This window comes from Odocoileus virginianus, chromosome 2, assembly GCF_023699985.2.
Source record: "Odocoileus virginianus isolate 20LAN1187 ecotype Illinois chromosome 2, Ovbor_1.2, whole genome shotgun sequence".
NCBI lineage: Eukaryota > Metazoa > Chordata > Mammalia > Artiodactyla > Cervidae > Odocoileus > Odocoileus virginianus.
In genome coordinates, this window is record NC_069675.1 from 94,332,713 (window position 1) to 94,349,760 (window position 17,048).

Consider the following 17,048-nt stretch of genomic DNA (forward strand, 5'->3'; position numbering starts at 1 on the left):
TTTGTATGGAAACATACATATTTTAATGTATCAGGTTAGAGTCTCTGCTTCTGTTTTCATGGGATTATTAGCCTTGAAATTTCTATGACATCTCATTATTTAACTCTTCGTTTCTTCCTTTTTTTCTTAATTCCTAAGAAATGTGCCACCCCTCTTCCCTGTTTTTTCAATGAAACTGAATCAGTGGTCTGGGGAGGATATTTCTGAGATTTTTTTAAACATTTCTTAAAATGATTAGGAACTTGGCGCAGGGTATTAGGAACTTGGCAAGTAAATTAGAGATGCTGTATTCATTCAAGCAGTGATTTTAAATAATAGAAACTAATTAAGATCTGCTTAAGCCAAAAAAAAGGAAAGGAAGGAGAAATAGGTAGAGTAAGGGGTTTGTCCTAAAGATAAATCAGTTTCCTATGGCAGCAGTGGAGCTGCATCTCGGGAGCCAGAAATGTTTTCTCTCTTCTCTTAGGCTTCCCTCTGCCCACCTTCATCCTCCTTCTGTAGACGGCTGTTCTTTGGTCCACGTGACAGGGACAGCACCACTGCTTACGTGTGTGTGTGTCACAGGACTGGCCACTTCAGGGAACTGACTCAGTCAGCTGGCTGATTAGCTCAGCTTCACTTGTCCTGATCTAACTAGCCAGTGTGGAAGGTGGGGCACACAGGATCTGTAATATGAATGTAATAATAGCTTCTGTGGAGGACGGTGGGTCAAAGAGAAGGAGGGGAAGCCACTGTGAATTGGAGATTCTTTAGAAGGTTTTCCCTGGAGTTACAAGTGACTCCTTTATGGACATCAGCCACACCCGTTGCATCTAGAACAATTCAACACCTCTTTCTATACTATTCATCTCTCTGATGTGTCAGTTTCAGAATTAGTTCATTCTACCAATGATAAATTCCTTCAAAATCATACCACACCCTATGTACTTTCGCATCCTCCACAACATGCATTTGATTGTCATATATTTTTCTGCATCTGTATTTTGGCTTTAGGCTGTGAACTTCTGTAGGGCTGGGTTTATACAGAGGCTTTGTTATTGCAGTGATGAAAAAAATAGATTGACTACAGTTGTATCTTATCACTGACTCTATCTCTGTCATACCCAGGCTCGAAGCTGAAGGAAATCTTTGACAAGATCCACAGCTTACTTTCTGGAAAACCTGTTCAGTCTGGCGGGCACTCCGTGTCTGTCACACTTAACCCACAGGGCCTAGACTTTGTCCAGTACAAACTGGCAGAGAAATTTGTGGTGAGAAACCTTATTGCCAAAGATATGGGAAGAGGCTGGTGCCTAACCTTTAAGCCTTTCTCAAGTATTAACTTAAAATCTCCCCCTCTGTGCTCCCAGAAACAAGGGGAGGAGGAAGTGGCCTCCCATCACGAAGCAGCATTCCCCATCGCGGTTGTGGCATCCGGGATCTGGGAGCTCCACCCCAGAGTAGGGGACCTCATCCTGGCTCACCTGCACAAGAAGTGTCCTTACTCTGTTCCTTTCTATCCAGCATTCAAAGAGGGAATGGCTTTGGAAGACTATCAGAGGTGAAGTGTTGTTCTCCTTACTGTCCCCAGGTGATGAGTGGAAGAGAGAGAGAGAGAATTGAGATTCATTTCCCCAGAGCATCTCTTATGTACCTTGAACATTCTGTCAGAGAATACAGTGTCTTTCATGCAAACTGGGTGGCTTTTAGGATTTGTGGATTTAGGTATCAATAATCAATATAGTACAGCGGAAAGAATTCTGGATTTAGAATCCAGGGATCTTAGAATTTTACCCTTGTTTTGACTATTAATAGATTTTCAAAAATGGGGAGTTTTTTCACCTCTTTAAAGATTTTTTTTCATTGTTTGTAAATGGGGATAATAATATTCATTACCTTCTGGGAATTTACCTCTCAAGGTTTATATGTTGCAGATTTGTTAATGGATGTGAGTGTTTTGTAAGCAAAATTACATCTACCAATGTAGTCATGTGTAATAATGTATTAGTAATAATGCTAAATGTAATGGTATGTTGTTACTTTTAGCCATAAAAAAAAAATAGTAATGGATTGGTCACCCTCACTTTGACTCTATCACATTGAATTTTTTCTTACCACATAGGATGCTTGGCTACCAAGTGAAGGATTCCAAAGTAGAGCAGCAGGACAACTTTCTAAAGCGCATGTCTGGGATGATCCGTCTCTATGCCGCCATCATCCAGCTCCGGTGGCCATATGGAAACCGACAAGAGGTAGCAGAGAAGGGTTACTGTGGATAATGAGCAGTTGGACCAGGGTCCATATTATTATATCTTACCTGAAGGAAATACCGACCTTTCAGAGAACAGTCCCATCATGTGATAAGTTAAAGAATAGTGCTGCTTCGTAGGTATTCTTTAGAGAAGTGGCTATTGATTATTAGGAAACTTTTGGATCATCAGAGTCATTTGTTCAGAGACTAATTGGTGCCTTAGAGACCAATTATATACCAAGGTTACATACCTTACTTCACAGAGGAGCAGACGGAGGCTTAGCAAGTTGTAATGATACACACTTGTCAGAGCCACAGCAGAGGGCCAGGGCTTTGACCTGCCTGCCTAGTTCATTTTGCAAGGAATGGAGATTAGAGAGATGGAGAAGTTAGTGGACTTGGAAACCCAAAGAGAAAGGAATATAAGCTGATTGAGTCTAGGAACTTGTTACTGTGCACCTGCTGTGTCCCAGGTATTGTGCTAAAGGTACCAGGAATAATTAATAAAATGTCAATAACAAAGATAACTGTTTATAAGAGTAACTAGAATTCCTGAAACTGAGGCTGACAGCTGTGTGTTGAAGGAATCCAATAAAGAATGTGTGGGTCCCATTGTGTTGCAATATTTAAAAACAGAATTTGTTCGGCCTCTGTTATTTCTGCCCTGTGGCATGTGCTTAGGTTAGGTGATCAGGGGGTTCATGTTCCCTTGGTAATGACTGAGTGATAACGTTGGCAATTTAGACCTCTTAATAAAATGAGATTAAATCCTGACCAAGCCTCTCTGCTCCCAGACTCACCCTCATGGCTTAAATCATGGTTGGCGCTGGTTGGCACAGATCTTAAACATGGAGCCCCTGTCAGATGTGACGGCCACCCTCCTCTTTGACTTCTTAGAGGTACGTAGTACAATTATCACATGAGAGAGCACCAGTGGGCCGCTGTGTGACATGACGAATAGACAAATAGAGACTAACGGTGAACACCATTAGGGGCCAGTGTTAGAAATTTTTTCCCAAGCCCCAAGAGAAAGCTAGCTTTTGATTTTTCTTCCCAGTGTACTTTCCTTCTCTGTGTGGATGTCTTGTCATTATAAAGAACAGAAAACTACATCCCAGTACAAGTGAAAAGGAATTTGCTTTAGGGATATAGAAGTGACTCACTCAGAGAATGGAGAGTAGGATGCATAGTCGAACCTCCTCAGGGCCTGGAACCAGGAACTGGAATGTCACCAGGGACCAGGGCAGCCTCTCCCTGGGACCCTTGGTCTTTCCATGTTCGCTCTTCCTGCGGGTTGCCTCCTACTTGCTCTGTCGGCCAGCTTTCTCTGCTTCTCGGTTCACAGTGGAGAAGATGCTCCTGGGCTGTATCCCTCAGCCTGTGTGGTCACCCAATGGAGTGGGACTGCTAATAGACAGGAGAGAAAATAAGATTAACCAGCTTAGGTCAGGTACCTGTCTCATCTAGAAGGCTGTGTACAGTCCTATCTGCCTATAAGGGGCCCCCACTATAGGGTAAGAATAAGGGTTTCTGTGAAAAAGAGACAGTTCTTAAAGAATAAATGCTTGGAGCACATGCTGTAACAAATCTGAGACCACTTGGCCCATAATGCCAACAGTTTCTACTCACCTGACAGCTCTTGCAGTCACAGTAAATGAACATTGATCCCGAGTCATTGAAAACACGTGGTATTCCTTCTACCTTGATTACCAAGGTTGGGAAGTAATGCTATTCCTTTAAAATCAATAGTAAATTAAGTTTGAGTCACGACCTCTGAAACACCTGGCTGCCTGGCGGTCTGGTTAAATGGAGGTATTGCCGTATGTGAGAATGCTTCAGAAGAAAGTTGGATTTTAATTCCCTTGCTTAGCTGGCTGAATGGCATTGTGGCTGAAATTCTTGATAGGAATGCGAGGCAAAGGGCTGATTATCCTTTATGACTGAGTGTCCATTTTCATTCCCTGCTCTGACGGTGCGCACCTTCCCCTCTAGGTGTGTGGGAATGCCCTCATGAAGCAGTACCAGGTCCAGTTCTGGAAGATGATACTTCTCATCAAAGAGGACTACTTCCCCAGGTATTAGACTTGTTAGGTAGACACCAGAGAATTTGGTAGGTGAAAACTCATGAAATCAGATGCCCGGGGCTGCTGTCACATGCTGTTTCTTTTTTTAAAAAATTTATTGTATTTTATTTATTTGTTTGGCTGCGCTGAATCTTTGTTGCTGTGCTCAGGCCTTCTCTAGTTGTTCTGAGCGGGGTCTCTCCTTTATTGTGGTGTGCAGGTTTCTCGAGGAGATGGCTTCTTTTGTCATGGAGCACCAGCTCTAAGGGCATGAGCTCAGCTGCTCTGCAGCATGTGGAATCTTTCCAGGTCAGGGATCAAACCCCTGTCCCTACAGTGGCAGGCAGACTCTTATCCATTCTACCACCAAGGAAGTTCAGATATTGTTTCTGACTCAATCAAAAGCACTTGTGTTGAGTGAGACATCAAAAAAAAAAAAAAAAAAAAATTAGGAAGATCTTGGATTCAGATCCCATTTAAAACTCTCTCGTTTTTCAGACTCCCCCAGATTATCTGGGATGGTGACAACATGCAGTCATGAAGGAAGCCAAGGAGTCTAACCCCCTCAGTAAATCAGTTGGTGAATCTGATTGATCAGCCAGTTTGCTTGACTCTTTTGGGGGATTCAACTTCAAGCCCCTTTCTCACCCTTCTCAACTCACTGAAGGGAGAAAGGCATTGGCAACACCCATCTTACCTGATGACAGAGACCTTGGGAAGGAACAGTGCTCTCTTCTTTACCCCCTTGTCTGAAATAAAGTGCTGAGACCATTTAGTAGAGTGACAGCATCCTAAGTCTAGAAGATATCTCTGGGAATCATGCGTTCTGCCACTTCCTCCAGATCAGCAGGTCCCTAACCCCTCTCCAAAAGATATGTGTGAACCATAGGTACTGTTTTCTTTCTCTCCTTGTAGGATTGAAGCCATCACAAGCTCAGGGCAGATGGGTTCCTTCATACGCCTCAAGCAGTTCTTGGAGGTAAGGTGCCCTTAGACCAGCATATCCCAAACTGTTGTCAGCCTCCAGTGTCTGTGTCTGACAAGTCTTGGGCCTCCCCTCCAGACTGACTGCAGTCTCTTAACCTTGATTTTTCTGAACCCTACTTTTTTTTTTGCCATGCTGTGTGGCTTGTAGGATCTTCATTCCCTGACCAGGGATTGAACCCAGACCCTCGGCAATGACAGCATGGAGTCCTAACCTCTAGGCTACCAGGAAATGCACCCCCCCCCCCTTACTTTTTGTACATCATTCCCTCTTCACCTTAAGGGTGCCATTTCATTATTTTCCTGTGTGTCATTGTCCATATTGCCTGTGCAGAATAAAATATATGTAAAATAAATTTAATGAATCTTAGCTCACTGATACTTTTTTTTGCATTTTGTCCAAGGTTCTTTTCTCAGTCTCAGATCTAGGGAACTGGTCACTTTTCTTCATTCTAGGCAACTGGTCACTTTTCTTCATGAGAACAGACTGTACTTTGAGTTAGACTCCTTTCCTTTTTCCATGTGCTAAAAAAGTTTAAGAGGTAAATTCTGACAAATCATTGAGAACTCTGTGGTACATCTACCAAGACAGCCCGTTGACTTCAAGTTTCCAGTAGCTCAGTTGGAGAAATAGCAGTAGGGGATGGTGAGGCCAGGCTGTGGAGATGAGGGTGGGATAGACATAAGGATAACCTGACCTTTGTCCTCCACTACAGTTGATGCAGAAGTAGAAGTCTTATACACAGCCTTTTCCTTTTAAACTAATTTTTATTGGGGTGTAGTTAATTTATAATGTGTTAGTTTCTGTTGCATAGCAGAATGAATCAGTTATACATATATCCACTCTTTTTTAGATTCTTTTCCCATATAGGTCATTACACAGTATTGAGTAGAGTTCCATGTGCTATACAGAAGGTTCTTATTATCTATTTCATATATAGTAGTGTGTATATGGGAGAAGGCAATGGCACCCCACTCCAGTACTCTTGCCTGGAAAATCCCATGGATGGAGGAGGCTGGTAAGCTGCAGTCCATGGGGTTGCTACGAATCAGACACAACTGAGTGACTTCACTTTCCCTTTTCACTTTCATGCATTGGAGAAGGAACTGGCAACCCACTCCAGTGTTCTTGCCTGGAGAATCCCAGGGACAGGGAGCCCGGCGGGCTGCTGTCCCTAGGGTCGCACAGAGTCGGACGCGACTGAAGCGATGCAGCAGCAGTGTGTATATGTCAGTCCCAATCTCCCAATTTATCCCTCTCCCCTTTCCCCCTTGGTAACCACAGTTTTCTACATCTGTGACTCTAATTTCCATTTTGTAATCAGTTCATTTGCAACATTTTTTTAGATTCCACATATAAGTAATATAATTATCTTCGTCTGACTTACTTCCGTCAGTAAGACAATCTCTATATCCATTCATGTTGCTGTAAATGGCATGATTTTGTTCTTTTTAATGGCTAATATTCCACTATGTATTATGTACCACATCCTTCTTCAACTGTCAAGTGTTGGAAGCAGTGTTATCAGAGACTCATTTGGTTTTCTTTGTCTTTGCCTGGCCAGAAATGTCTGCAGCACAGGGAGATTCCTGTCCCTAAGGGCTTCCTGACTTCCTCCTTCTGGCGTTCCTGATGTAACTCCAGCACCCACCATCACCGTTTTGTTGCAGAGGGGCAATAATAAAGCAACTGAAGACAGCTGTACATGGGAAAAGTCGTGTCAATATGTGGTTTGTGTATTTGTATCTTGTGACTAAGAGAGATTTCTGTGGGCCACAAATCTAAAAGGTCCCTTAATAGGCCTGGTGACTCCTTAAAGAGGTCTGCACAACAGAGTAAACAAAATTGGCCTTTCTCATTTTTATGGAAAAAAAAAAATTATGAGAATAAAAGGTTAATGCTTGATCTTACCCTTTATTTCCTTTGTCTCTTAAGTGTCTTTCAGAAATTAGGTTAATGCCTTGACTGTTTCACTCTGAGCTGAGGTGACCCACTGCTTTTACTCCCCTACACCCAACCCCTCCCTGCATGCTGCCCCTTTTCAGAATTTCTGGAATGAACAAAGATTTGAGGTCCCTTTTAAAGCAGCAAGCACTTAATAGTTGGGGCCCAAATCTTCACATGCAGGCCTGGGTTATGGTTGTTTTGCCTTAGTTAGCTTGTGAAGTATTTATAAATTCAGAAGAAATGCCTGATGTAGACATGGACTAAGTCCCAAATTGCATCAGAGATAGCTTAGTGTCTGGGATTACGACTGTTAAAACATGTTATACTGAACCACAAAGAACTATTTATCCTCTTACTTTGGAATTTGGTTCCTGGATGACTCGGGATGCACGAACCAAACTTTGTTTCTCAGTTTGAATTAAGATGGGCTGAGATGGGGCTTGCATCATTGTACTTGAGCTGAGCATCTGTAAGCAATGAATCAGGGCCTTATAATTCTTTACATGTTCTGAGCAATGGATGACAGATTTGCCTGACTAAAGCCACTACAAAAATCTGGAGTCTGGCTGTTCAGATAAGAGTGGAGATTTGCTCTATGAAAAGACTCCTTCATTCTGCAGAGGCGGCGGCCATGAATCTGTTCCTCTGTTCTAAATGTCGTATGTGGGGGTGTGTTTGTGAGGGGGTTCCCTGGTAATCTTGAACAGCTTGAAGCGACCCATTCTGTGAATTACTGACTATGGTGCCAAAATAGAAATAATAAAGCTTGGTTTTTAAAAACGCCCATTGCTGTATCCAGTTGGTTCAGTATGATCACTTTTGTGTACCTGGAGGTGTGTAAATCATTAGGGGTATGGTGGTATCTGAGTCTGGGTATAGAGTAGTATGTTTTTTCCTTTTTTTGGCCTTCTTGACCTTCACCTTGGGAAAACTGCTTTTTTCTGGTTTTGGAATTATATGCCGATAACTGACCCGTTTTATCCAGCAGATGGGAAAGTATTTTTTGATATGGGCACAATACTAGGAAAGGAGTCGGGAGACTTGGACTCAATTCACTGTTATGTCCATGACCTTGAGTAGGTCATTCACCTTCTCTGAACCTCAGTATCCCTACCTGCGAAGCACAAGAATTGGGACCAGTCACCAGATGAGTAGTTTTCAAATTGTGCTTCATAGCTGTGCCTTAGGGCAGAGCCTTCCTGTGTGTCCGGGCGTATGGATCTCACGGCCACTTGCACTTGCTTTCTACCTATGCTTGACAACTGGCAGTTTACTGTGCATAATGACAGAACAACTTAGGAGCCACTGACTTCAGGGTGTTGAGGGAATAGGACTGAGCATATGGAGGCTTTGTGTAAATTTTTAAGACTTTCCTTCAAGATTCTACTGCCATCTGCTGGAAAAATGTCCTATTAATAACTATGAAAGTCGATACCAGGAGGTGAGCAGTGCCTCTTAATGGAGTTAAGCAACTCACATTTGTACAGTCTTTAGTGGAACTAATGGGCCCACATGGAACTCTGGGGTTCTCTCCGCCACAGCATTCTTGCTTTATGTGCTATATATATTGGAGTTCTTTGGAAGATTATACACAGCAAAGCTTTGCTCTGCCAAAAATGAAATTATGAAAGGTCACTGGACAAAATGATCTCTTAAGTTCTTTTCCACTTTAAATTTGTACCACTCCGTAGAAAATACCTCTTACAGTATTTGAATCTTCTTTCTCTAGACATGTTTAACAGCCTTGCAAGTGTCATTTGATGCTGGTATTCCTGTTGGGTTCTTGATGGTAAACCAAGAAAGGAGAGCATCAGGGAGGCCAGGTTTTTGATGCTCACTGATAGCGTTGCCTCCAGAGGTAGAGATTGCTAGCTGATAGCAGCAACTTCTGGTGGGTAGTCGCATCAGATTCCTTCGAGTCAGAACACCCAGGACTGCATTCTGTTTTTAAATTCAAGTACTCACTTGCCTGCTTGCTTCCTTTCAAGTTTGACCTCATTTCTTAGGCTGAGTGCCTGTATTTTTGTCTTATCATTGTCCTACATCATTTTAAAGCAAATTTGATGGCGAACTGAAAATTCCAATGGCAGAGAAACCCAGAACATGCCTTGGTTAGAAGAATGGAGCTGTTCTGGAGACTGCCCACCCAGACTGTGGGCTTTCTCCCACTTGTCCAGCTTCCTGTGCTGACGGCAGTGACATGATTAGATTTGGATCTCTTCTACCTCTGCCAGGAAAAGCAAAAGAGCCACAGAGCTTCACACAGGTGCCTTATCAGGCCTGGCCATTCATTTCCCTATTCTCTGTGCCACCGAATGAATCCCTGTCCTTTTCATTCAGTTTCCTGTGGACCTGCAGAAAGCAGATGAGAGCTATGGTCTCCCAGAAGCACCCATTATAGAAGAATTCATCATCTCATTTACAACCAGTCTCCACTTTAAAAAAAAAAAAACATCAGGCTCTACAGATGATGTATTCGAGAAATGTTTTCCTTTTATCTTCTTCAGGATGTTTATACTAAGTACAGTACATGGTCCTGGATTAGAACCTGGTTCAGAAAATGATCTGTGTGTTTGTCTTGTACAGGACGTGGGGACAATTGGCAAAACTTGAATAGAATCTATACGTTAGATAATAGTATTATGTTGAGATCTAGCTGGCAGTCCAGTGGTTAAGACTCTGTGCTTCCCCTGCAGTGGTTGCACGTTCAATCCCTGGTCGGGGAACTAAGATCCCGCATGCCTCATAGTGCAGGAAAAAAAAAAATAGTATTATGTCAATGTTAATTTCCTGACTTTGTTCATTGTATTGTGGTTATAATAATGAAAGTACTTGTTCTTAAAGTACTTGTGGGTAAGTAGACATGATGTCCTCAATTTATTCTCAAGTAAATTCAGGTGGAAAATATATATCTACACATATGTGTAAGAATAATAGAGCAAGTGTGGTCGAATGTTAACACATTGATAAATCTGGGTGAAAGTGTATGGGATTTCTTTCTATTGTAACTTTTCTACAAAGTTGAAATTATTTCAAAATTAAAAGATAACCCTCAGGGTTTCCCTGGTGGTAAAGAATCTGCCTGCCAATGCAGGAGGTGCAAGAGACAGGGTTCGATCCCTGGATGGGGAAGGTCCCCCGGAGTAGGAAATGGAAACCTGCTCCAGTATACTTGCCTGGAAAACTCCACAGACAGAGGAACCTCGTGGGCTACAGTCCATGCTGTTGTAAAGAGTCAGAGATGACTCTGCAACCGAGCACATTAAAGTCCGGCAGCCACAACTGCTGAGACCACCTGCCATAACTACTGAAGCCTGTGTGTCCTAGAGCCTATGCTCTACAACAAGAGAAGTCACCACAATGAGAAACCCGTGTGCCTCAACTAGAGAGTAGCCCCCACTCCCCACAACCAGAGAAAGCCATGCACAGCAGCGAAAACCCAGAACAGCCAAAAATAAATTTTAAAAAAGTTAAAGATCATCCTCTCCCCTCCTTAAAAACAACAAAAAATTAGGCCTACAATTCTGATGAGGTGACAAATTCAACCCTGAAAACAGGATGGTGATACCAAAGGTGACGGTGAAGTCATCAACCTATACCACCGATGGAAAGTTGAGTCTAAATCAGATTTTGCAAATGCTTCCTTCTTAAACTGAAATAGGTGACACGGTGGGTAGAGTTTTAATTCAACAGAGAATGATTTATGTACTTGCAGTGCTTGATGGTTTGAGCTAAAAGTGACAAGAGCACTGAAGATAGTTCCATTTCATTTAGGGCAGCTTTTTCCAGGAAGTTTTTCTGGAGGATCCTAAAAAAGAGTTTGGAAGTCAATGAAGTTCGGCATCTACTGTGTTGAAGGTAAACTAGGTGAAGTACTGGATGAGGTAAGAATGGTAGGAGGTTGATGCTGGTTGAAGCTGGGTGATAGGCAGATGGAAGTTCACTATACTATTACAATTCCTGGGTTTATCTTTGAAATCTGGGTGTCAGGAAAGAAGGACATTCTAGTTTAAGGGGGAAATTATGAGTAAAAGTGTGACATTGGAAAAATAAATAGAAGCAGCTAAGTTCAGGTCTGGAGAAGAGTATTAGGAAATTTTGCTGTGGAAAGGTACATTGGCACGTGTCTGTGGAGACTCCAGAATATTAAAATAGTTTGGGTGATTCTATAGGCAGTGGCAAGCTACTAGAATTTCTGAGAAGGTTTCATATAGTTTATGAAATGAATTCTGTGTGTTTAGTATGAAGAGGAAGGAGAGAGACAATCATGGGACTTAAAAGGTCCCATGAGGGACTTCCCTTGGTGGCCCAGTGGTTAAGACTGAGTTTCCAATGCAGAGGGCACAGGTTCGATCCCTGGTGAGGGAACTATCCCACATGACTTGCAATATGGCCAAAAAGTAAAAAAAAAAAAAAAAAATCCCATGAGAGTACTTCTGAGGAATAAGCAAACTGGATCAGGAATATGTGCCAGGGAGGGAGGGGTTCACCTCCCTGCTTTCTCCTACCATCCTGTTAACCAAGCCAACCTGTCAAGTCCATGCTCCCAGCAGCTATCAGTCCTCTTCTCTAATCTGGCCCCTGATTAAAGAGGAAGTCATCATAGAATAAGGTAACATTAACAGTTTAAAATTTAACATGAAATTTACAGTGTAAACCTGTGTGTGTGTGTATGTGTAAATCATTTTCAAGTGTACAATTCTGTGTATCAGGCACACTCAGACTGTTGTGTTAACCATCAACACCATCCATCTCCAGAATTTTCTCATCTTGCAAAAGCTACTCTGCCTCTTGCTCCCCATTCTCCCCTGCCCACAGCTCTGGCAACCCCTACTCTGTCTCTATGAATTTGACTGTTCCAGAGTTCTTCGGTAAGTGGAATCATACAGTATTTGTCCTTTCGTGTCTGGTTTCTTCCACTTAGCAGAATGTCTTTAAGGTTCTTCCTTCCAGTCACTGTTTTGAAGAGTTGTGCTGTTCCTTGCCAGCTCTGACACTGCAGAATCTCATCTGGGAAGAATACAGTCCACTTGCCAGTGTGACTTTCCACTCAGCTCCCTTCTTGCGGGGAAAAAGAGTAGTGCTTGCCTGTTAATTTTCCCCTGTGTGTGTGTGTGTGTGTGTGTGTTTGAGAGAGAGAGAGAGAGAGAGAGAGAGAGAGAGAGAGATTCCCCAGGGAACATGGGCAGGTAACTTCCCATGGCCAAAGTAAGTGAAAATGTCTGTCCTTATAGGCTTCCCTGGTGGCTCAGTGGTACAGAATCCACCTGTCAATGCAGGAGACAAGGGTTCTATCCCTGAGCCAGGAAGATCCCACATGCTGCAGAGCAACTAAGTGTGCCCCACTGTGCACCCCAGCTATTGGGCCTGTGCTCTAGAGTCTGGGGTCTAAGTGACAGTCGCTCAGTTGTGTCCGGCTCTTTGTGACCCCATGGACTATACAGTCCATGGAATTCTCCAGGCCAAAATACTGGAGTGGGTAGTTGTTCCCTTCTCCAGGGGATTGTCCCAACCTAGGGACTGAACCCAGAACCCACATTGCAGATTCTTTACCAACTAAGCCACCAGGGAAGCCCAAGAATACTGGAGTAGGTAGCCTATCCCTTCTCCAAAGGATCTTCCCAAACCAGGAATTGAACCGAGGTCTCCTGCATTGCATTGCATATAACCTCAGATACACAGATGACACCATCCTTATGGCAGAAAGCAAAGAAGGACTGAAGAGCCTCTTGTTGAAAGTGAAAGGGGAGAGTGAAAAGTTGGCTTAAAACTCAACGTTCAGAAAACTAAGATCATGGCATCCAGTCCCATCACTTCATGGCAAATAGATGGGGAAACAATGGAAAAAATGAGAGACTTTATTTTGGGGGGCTCCAAACTCACTGCAGATGGTGACTGCAGCCATGAAATTAAAAGACGCTTGCTCCTTGGAAGAAAAGCTATGACCAACCTAGACAGCATATTAAAAAACCAGAGACATTACTTTGCCAACAAAGGTCCATCTAGTCAAAGCTATGGTTTTTCCAGTAGTCATGTATGGATATGAGAGTTGGATTATAAAGCTGAGCACCAAAGAATTGATTCTTTTGAACTGTGGTGTTGGAGAAGACTCTTGAGAGTCCCTTGGACTGCAAGGAGATCCAACCAGTCCATCTTAAAGGAAATCAGTCCTGAACGTTCATTGGAAGGACTGATGCTGAAGCTGAAACTCCAATACTTTGGCCACCTGATGCAAAAAAACTGACTCATTGGAAAAGACCCTGATGCTGGGAAAGATTGAAGGTGGGAGAAGAAGGGGACGACAGGGCATGAGATGGTTGGATGGCATCACTGACGCGATGGACACGAGTTTGAGTAGACTCTGGGAGTTGGTGATGGACAGGGAGGCCTGGTGTGCTGCAGTCTACAGGGTCGCGAAGAGTTGGACACGACTGAGTGACTGAACTGAACTCCTGCATTGTAGGCAGATTTTTTACCAGCTGAGCTACCAGAGAAGGCCCTTGTGCTAGAGCCACAATTAAATGCTGAGTTTTTGTTGCCGCGTGGGCTTTTCTCTAGTTGTGGCGAACAGGGGCTACTCTCTAGTTGCAGTGTGTGGGCTTCCCTTTGCAGTGACTTTTCTTTATGTGGAGCACAGGCTCTAGGGCACACGAGCTTCAGTAGTTGTGGCACATGGGCTCATTAGTTGTGGCTCCTGGGTTCTAGCACATAGGCTCAAAAGTTGTGGCCCACTAGCTTAGTTGCTCCATGGCATGTGAGACCTGATCAGGGTATTTAACCTGTCTCCTGCATTGGCAGGCGGATTCTCTACCACTGAGCCACCAGGGAAACCCCTAAAATAAAATTATCTTTTTTTTTTTTTTCCCCATTTATTTTTATTAGTTGGAGGCTAATTAAAATTATCTTAAAAAAAAAAACATCATTACAGTTAGTGTGTTTCCCAATAGTTGAGCTCTTAAATGACATGAAAAGGTTTTGAGACTACGTAAATGCCTAAGGGCACATATCAGTTCAGTTCAGTTGCTCAGTCATGTCCGACTCTTTACGACCCCATGTGCCAGGCTTCCCTGTCCATCACCAACTCCCAGAGCTTACTCAAACTCAAGTCCATCGAGTCAGTGATGCCACCCAACCATCTTATCCTCTGTCATCCCCTTCTCCTCCCACCTTCAATCTTTCCCAGCATCAGGGTCTTTTCCAATGAGTCAGTTCTTCGCATCAGGTGGCCAAAGTATTGGAGCTTCAGCTTCAGCATCAGTCCTCCCAATGAATGTTCAGGACTGATTTCCTTTAGTATGGACAGGTTGGATCTCCTTGCAGTCCAGGGGACTCTCAAGAGTCTTCTCCAACACCACAGTTCAAAAGCATCAAAAGGGCACATATCAAACCTTCCTAAAACTGCTAGAATAGAAAAAGGAGCTTGGAGGAGTGCCCCGGTGGCAAAGTGGTTAGGATACTGGGCTTTTACTTCTGTGGCCCGGGTTCAATCCCTGGTTCCTGGTTGTGGAACTGAGATCCCACAAGTTGTGCAGTGCAGTCAAAAAAAAAAGAAAAAAGAAAGAAAAAGGAGTTTGGATTTGGTCATCCCCCACTCTCCTCTCACTGACTTTTCAAGAGGCTGGGATGGACAGGACTGGATTGGTTACAGAGCCGCTGTGCTGTTCTTTTATTTTGTTCTGAATGAGCGTCTCTCAGAAAACAAAGAGGGCCAGTATCCGCTTTATCATCTCCCTCCCCACACCTAGCAGAGTGTTAGGCATGTGGGGAAACTGGTGGGAGGTGAGGGAGGCAGACAATAGAACATGGGCTTTTTCAACTTCTTCTTTCCAGAGCTTCTTTCCAGATGCCGACCAGGGCAGATGAGTGGGTGGGCCCTGCACAGGGCTGGAGAGACTGGGTTTTGGCCAGGGCTCAGATCAGACAAAGGATCAACGAGAAAGATTTTCATTTCTGTATCAAGCTCTCTCTCAAGGTCTCAAATCTGTTTTGCATCTGGTAAATGCAGCCAAACCCCCATCACTAAGAAGCCAGAATGATTTAAAAGAAAAATCCTTCCTGGTTTTTTTTTTTTTTTTTACAGCTTCTGTCTATGGCCTTGAGACTCGTTCTTTGCTGGAGCAGGAGGTCTGGGGAATTTTGGAGAACCATGATTGTGTTAGCCATTTTGCACTCAGACCTGAGTACTCAATTAACATTTTGCTGCTACCCACTGGAGGAAAGGCCTTGGAAGCCATCAGCTGTTTCCAGAAATGCACACCCCAGGGAGGAGTTACCCAGTCCTGTTTTCTCCGCATGGAGGATTGCAGGAAATGCCTCTCAGCCTCCTACGTTTTTCCTCCAGATTCTGTAAAGCCGCTTTTGGGGTGTGGCCACTCCTTTTCTTTTCTCTGCACTCTGGGGGAGTGAGGGAATAGGGGAGTTTTTCTTCATGATCAGGGCTCAAGCCAGAGCAGCTTAGAAACTTGATTGCAAATCCCAGTTACTAAGGGAAGAAGCCAAAACTACTGAGGACCAAGAAGGTCAGGGTTGGGCCCTGGGCCCAAGTCCTGGTGCAGTGCCTACTGCCTTTATATTTATTTAAAGGGGACGGTGCTTGGTAACCAGTAAGAGGAGGCCTTCCTGAGCTGCGGAGCTCCTGGTCTGCCTGACTGCACAGGAATGATCTGGGTGTTACTCTCTGTGGCTGAGGCCCAGCTGTCGCCAGGAATGGGGGTGGGGAAAAGGCTTCCTAATCGAGGGCTTCTAGCTACAGAGCCAGGCCCTTAAACGGCTAAGACCCCCTTAAACGGCTAAGACCATAAGGAAGAGAAATTCCAGAAACCCTCTCCTTCTCTTTTCGGCATCCTAGCATCCACCATCACGATGCCTCCCTTTCCTACGGCAAAGCACACTGTTTAAGAAGGTTCTGACTGCCCAGATTCAAATCCATGCTTTCCTCTTGCTAGCTGCCTGACCCAGGGCAAGAGACCCAGCTTCCATATCACAGTGCTCTTTTGTAAAATGAGGAAATAATACTTGAATCATAAAATTATTGCAAAAAGATTTTTCAAAAAGGTAACACACTTGAAATGTTCAGCATAGTGCCTGGTACATGAAGGAAAGTCAATTGTGGCAAGAAGAGTCTTGTCTTATTCGTAAAATAGAACTCATGCATCCTATTCTACTGGCGAACTGTTAAAAAGCTCTTGACGTAAGAATAGAAAAAGTCATTAACACCTCAGAATGACCGACATAAACTGCATCCTTGCCCCAACCTCACCAGAGAGAAAGCTGACCTGAGTTCCGGGCACAAGCCTTCTCCTAGGGAAAGGGCACAGGAAGAAGAGAAGCACACAGTGATCTCACCCTTTGGGACTGGGTGTTTTTCCGGCTGGGGCGCGCAGCATCCCCAGGCCGACTGCAGCAATGGCCCTGCCCCGCCCTTCACTGCAGTCCTGGAAGGGCTCCCAGGGGCGGAGGGGTGGAGGTGCAGAAGATTTTCTGCAGGGCAGGGAGGGACAGGTCTGGAGGATGCTAGCTGCGGGGAGGGCGGTGCGGCTGGAGCTTCTCCACCAGCCAAGGCGGAGGCAGCGACCTCCACTGCACCATCAACCCCCACCCGTGGCGCGCGCGCTCCTTGCCCATCCTCCCGCCGCCCTGCATTGCCGCTTCGGCTCCGTCCGGGAGAGCTCGGCCCTTTCCGCCGGGTGATCGGGCGCCGAGCAGGCGGGAGCTCCGCCCCCTTTGCTCCTCCGGCGCTGCCCGCCCCCCGCCCCTTGCGCAGGGCCGAGGCGCTTCCCCCGCGCTCGCGCCCGCCCGCCGCCGGAACGCGCGCGGCCGCCTA

At 44.5% G+C, this 17,048-nt stretch overlaps 1 protein-coding gene and 1 long non-coding RNA gene across 5 annotated transcripts in view; one reads left to right on the plus strand and one right to left on the minus strand.

The window, feature by feature from the left end:
• GLE1 (GLE1 RNA export mediator) overlaps nucleotides 1–8,009 on the plus strand; it is a 24,431-nt gene extending 16,422 nt beyond the window's left edge. Inside the window, exons 10-16 of the mRNA XM_020874808.2 lie at nucleotides 1,108–1,250; nucleotides 1,350–1,540; nucleotides 2,102–2,231; nucleotides 3,025–3,129; nucleotides 4,223–4,305; nucleotides 5,209–5,272; nucleotides 6,843–8,009. Of these exons, the coding sequence (XP_020730467.2) occupies nucleotides 1,108–1,250; nucleotides 1,350–1,540; nucleotides 2,102–2,231; nucleotides 3,025–3,129; nucleotides 4,223–4,305; nucleotides 5,209–5,272; nucleotides 6,843–6,911 (785 nt within the window). The 3' untranslated portion in view covers nucleotides 6,912–8,009. The remainder of the gene's footprint in view (nucleotides 1–1,107; nucleotides 1,251–1,349; nucleotides 1,541–2,101; nucleotides 2,232–3,024; nucleotides 3,130–4,222; nucleotides 4,306–5,208; nucleotides 5,273–6,842) is intronic.
• Nucleotides 1–16,845, minus strand: part of LOC139030812 (uncharacterized) — a 24,030-nt gene extending 7,185 nt beyond the window's left edge. Inside the window, exons 1-3 of one of the 4 annotated variants that reach the window (XR_011483210.1) lie at nucleotides 16,571–16,845; nucleotides 3,394–3,637; nucleotides 2,095–2,248 (exon numbers count right to left, since the gene is read on the minus strand). This is a non-coding gene — a long non-coding RNA (uncharacterized lncRNA). Of the gene's footprint in view, nucleotides 1–2,094; nucleotides 3,172–3,393; nucleotides 3,638–16,500 lie in introns of all 4 variants that reach the window. The other 3 variants (XR_011483211.1, XR_011483208.1, XR_011483209.1) reach the window with 3 other exon arrangements.
• Between the last annotated feature and the right edge of the window lie 203 nt (nucleotides 16,846–17,048).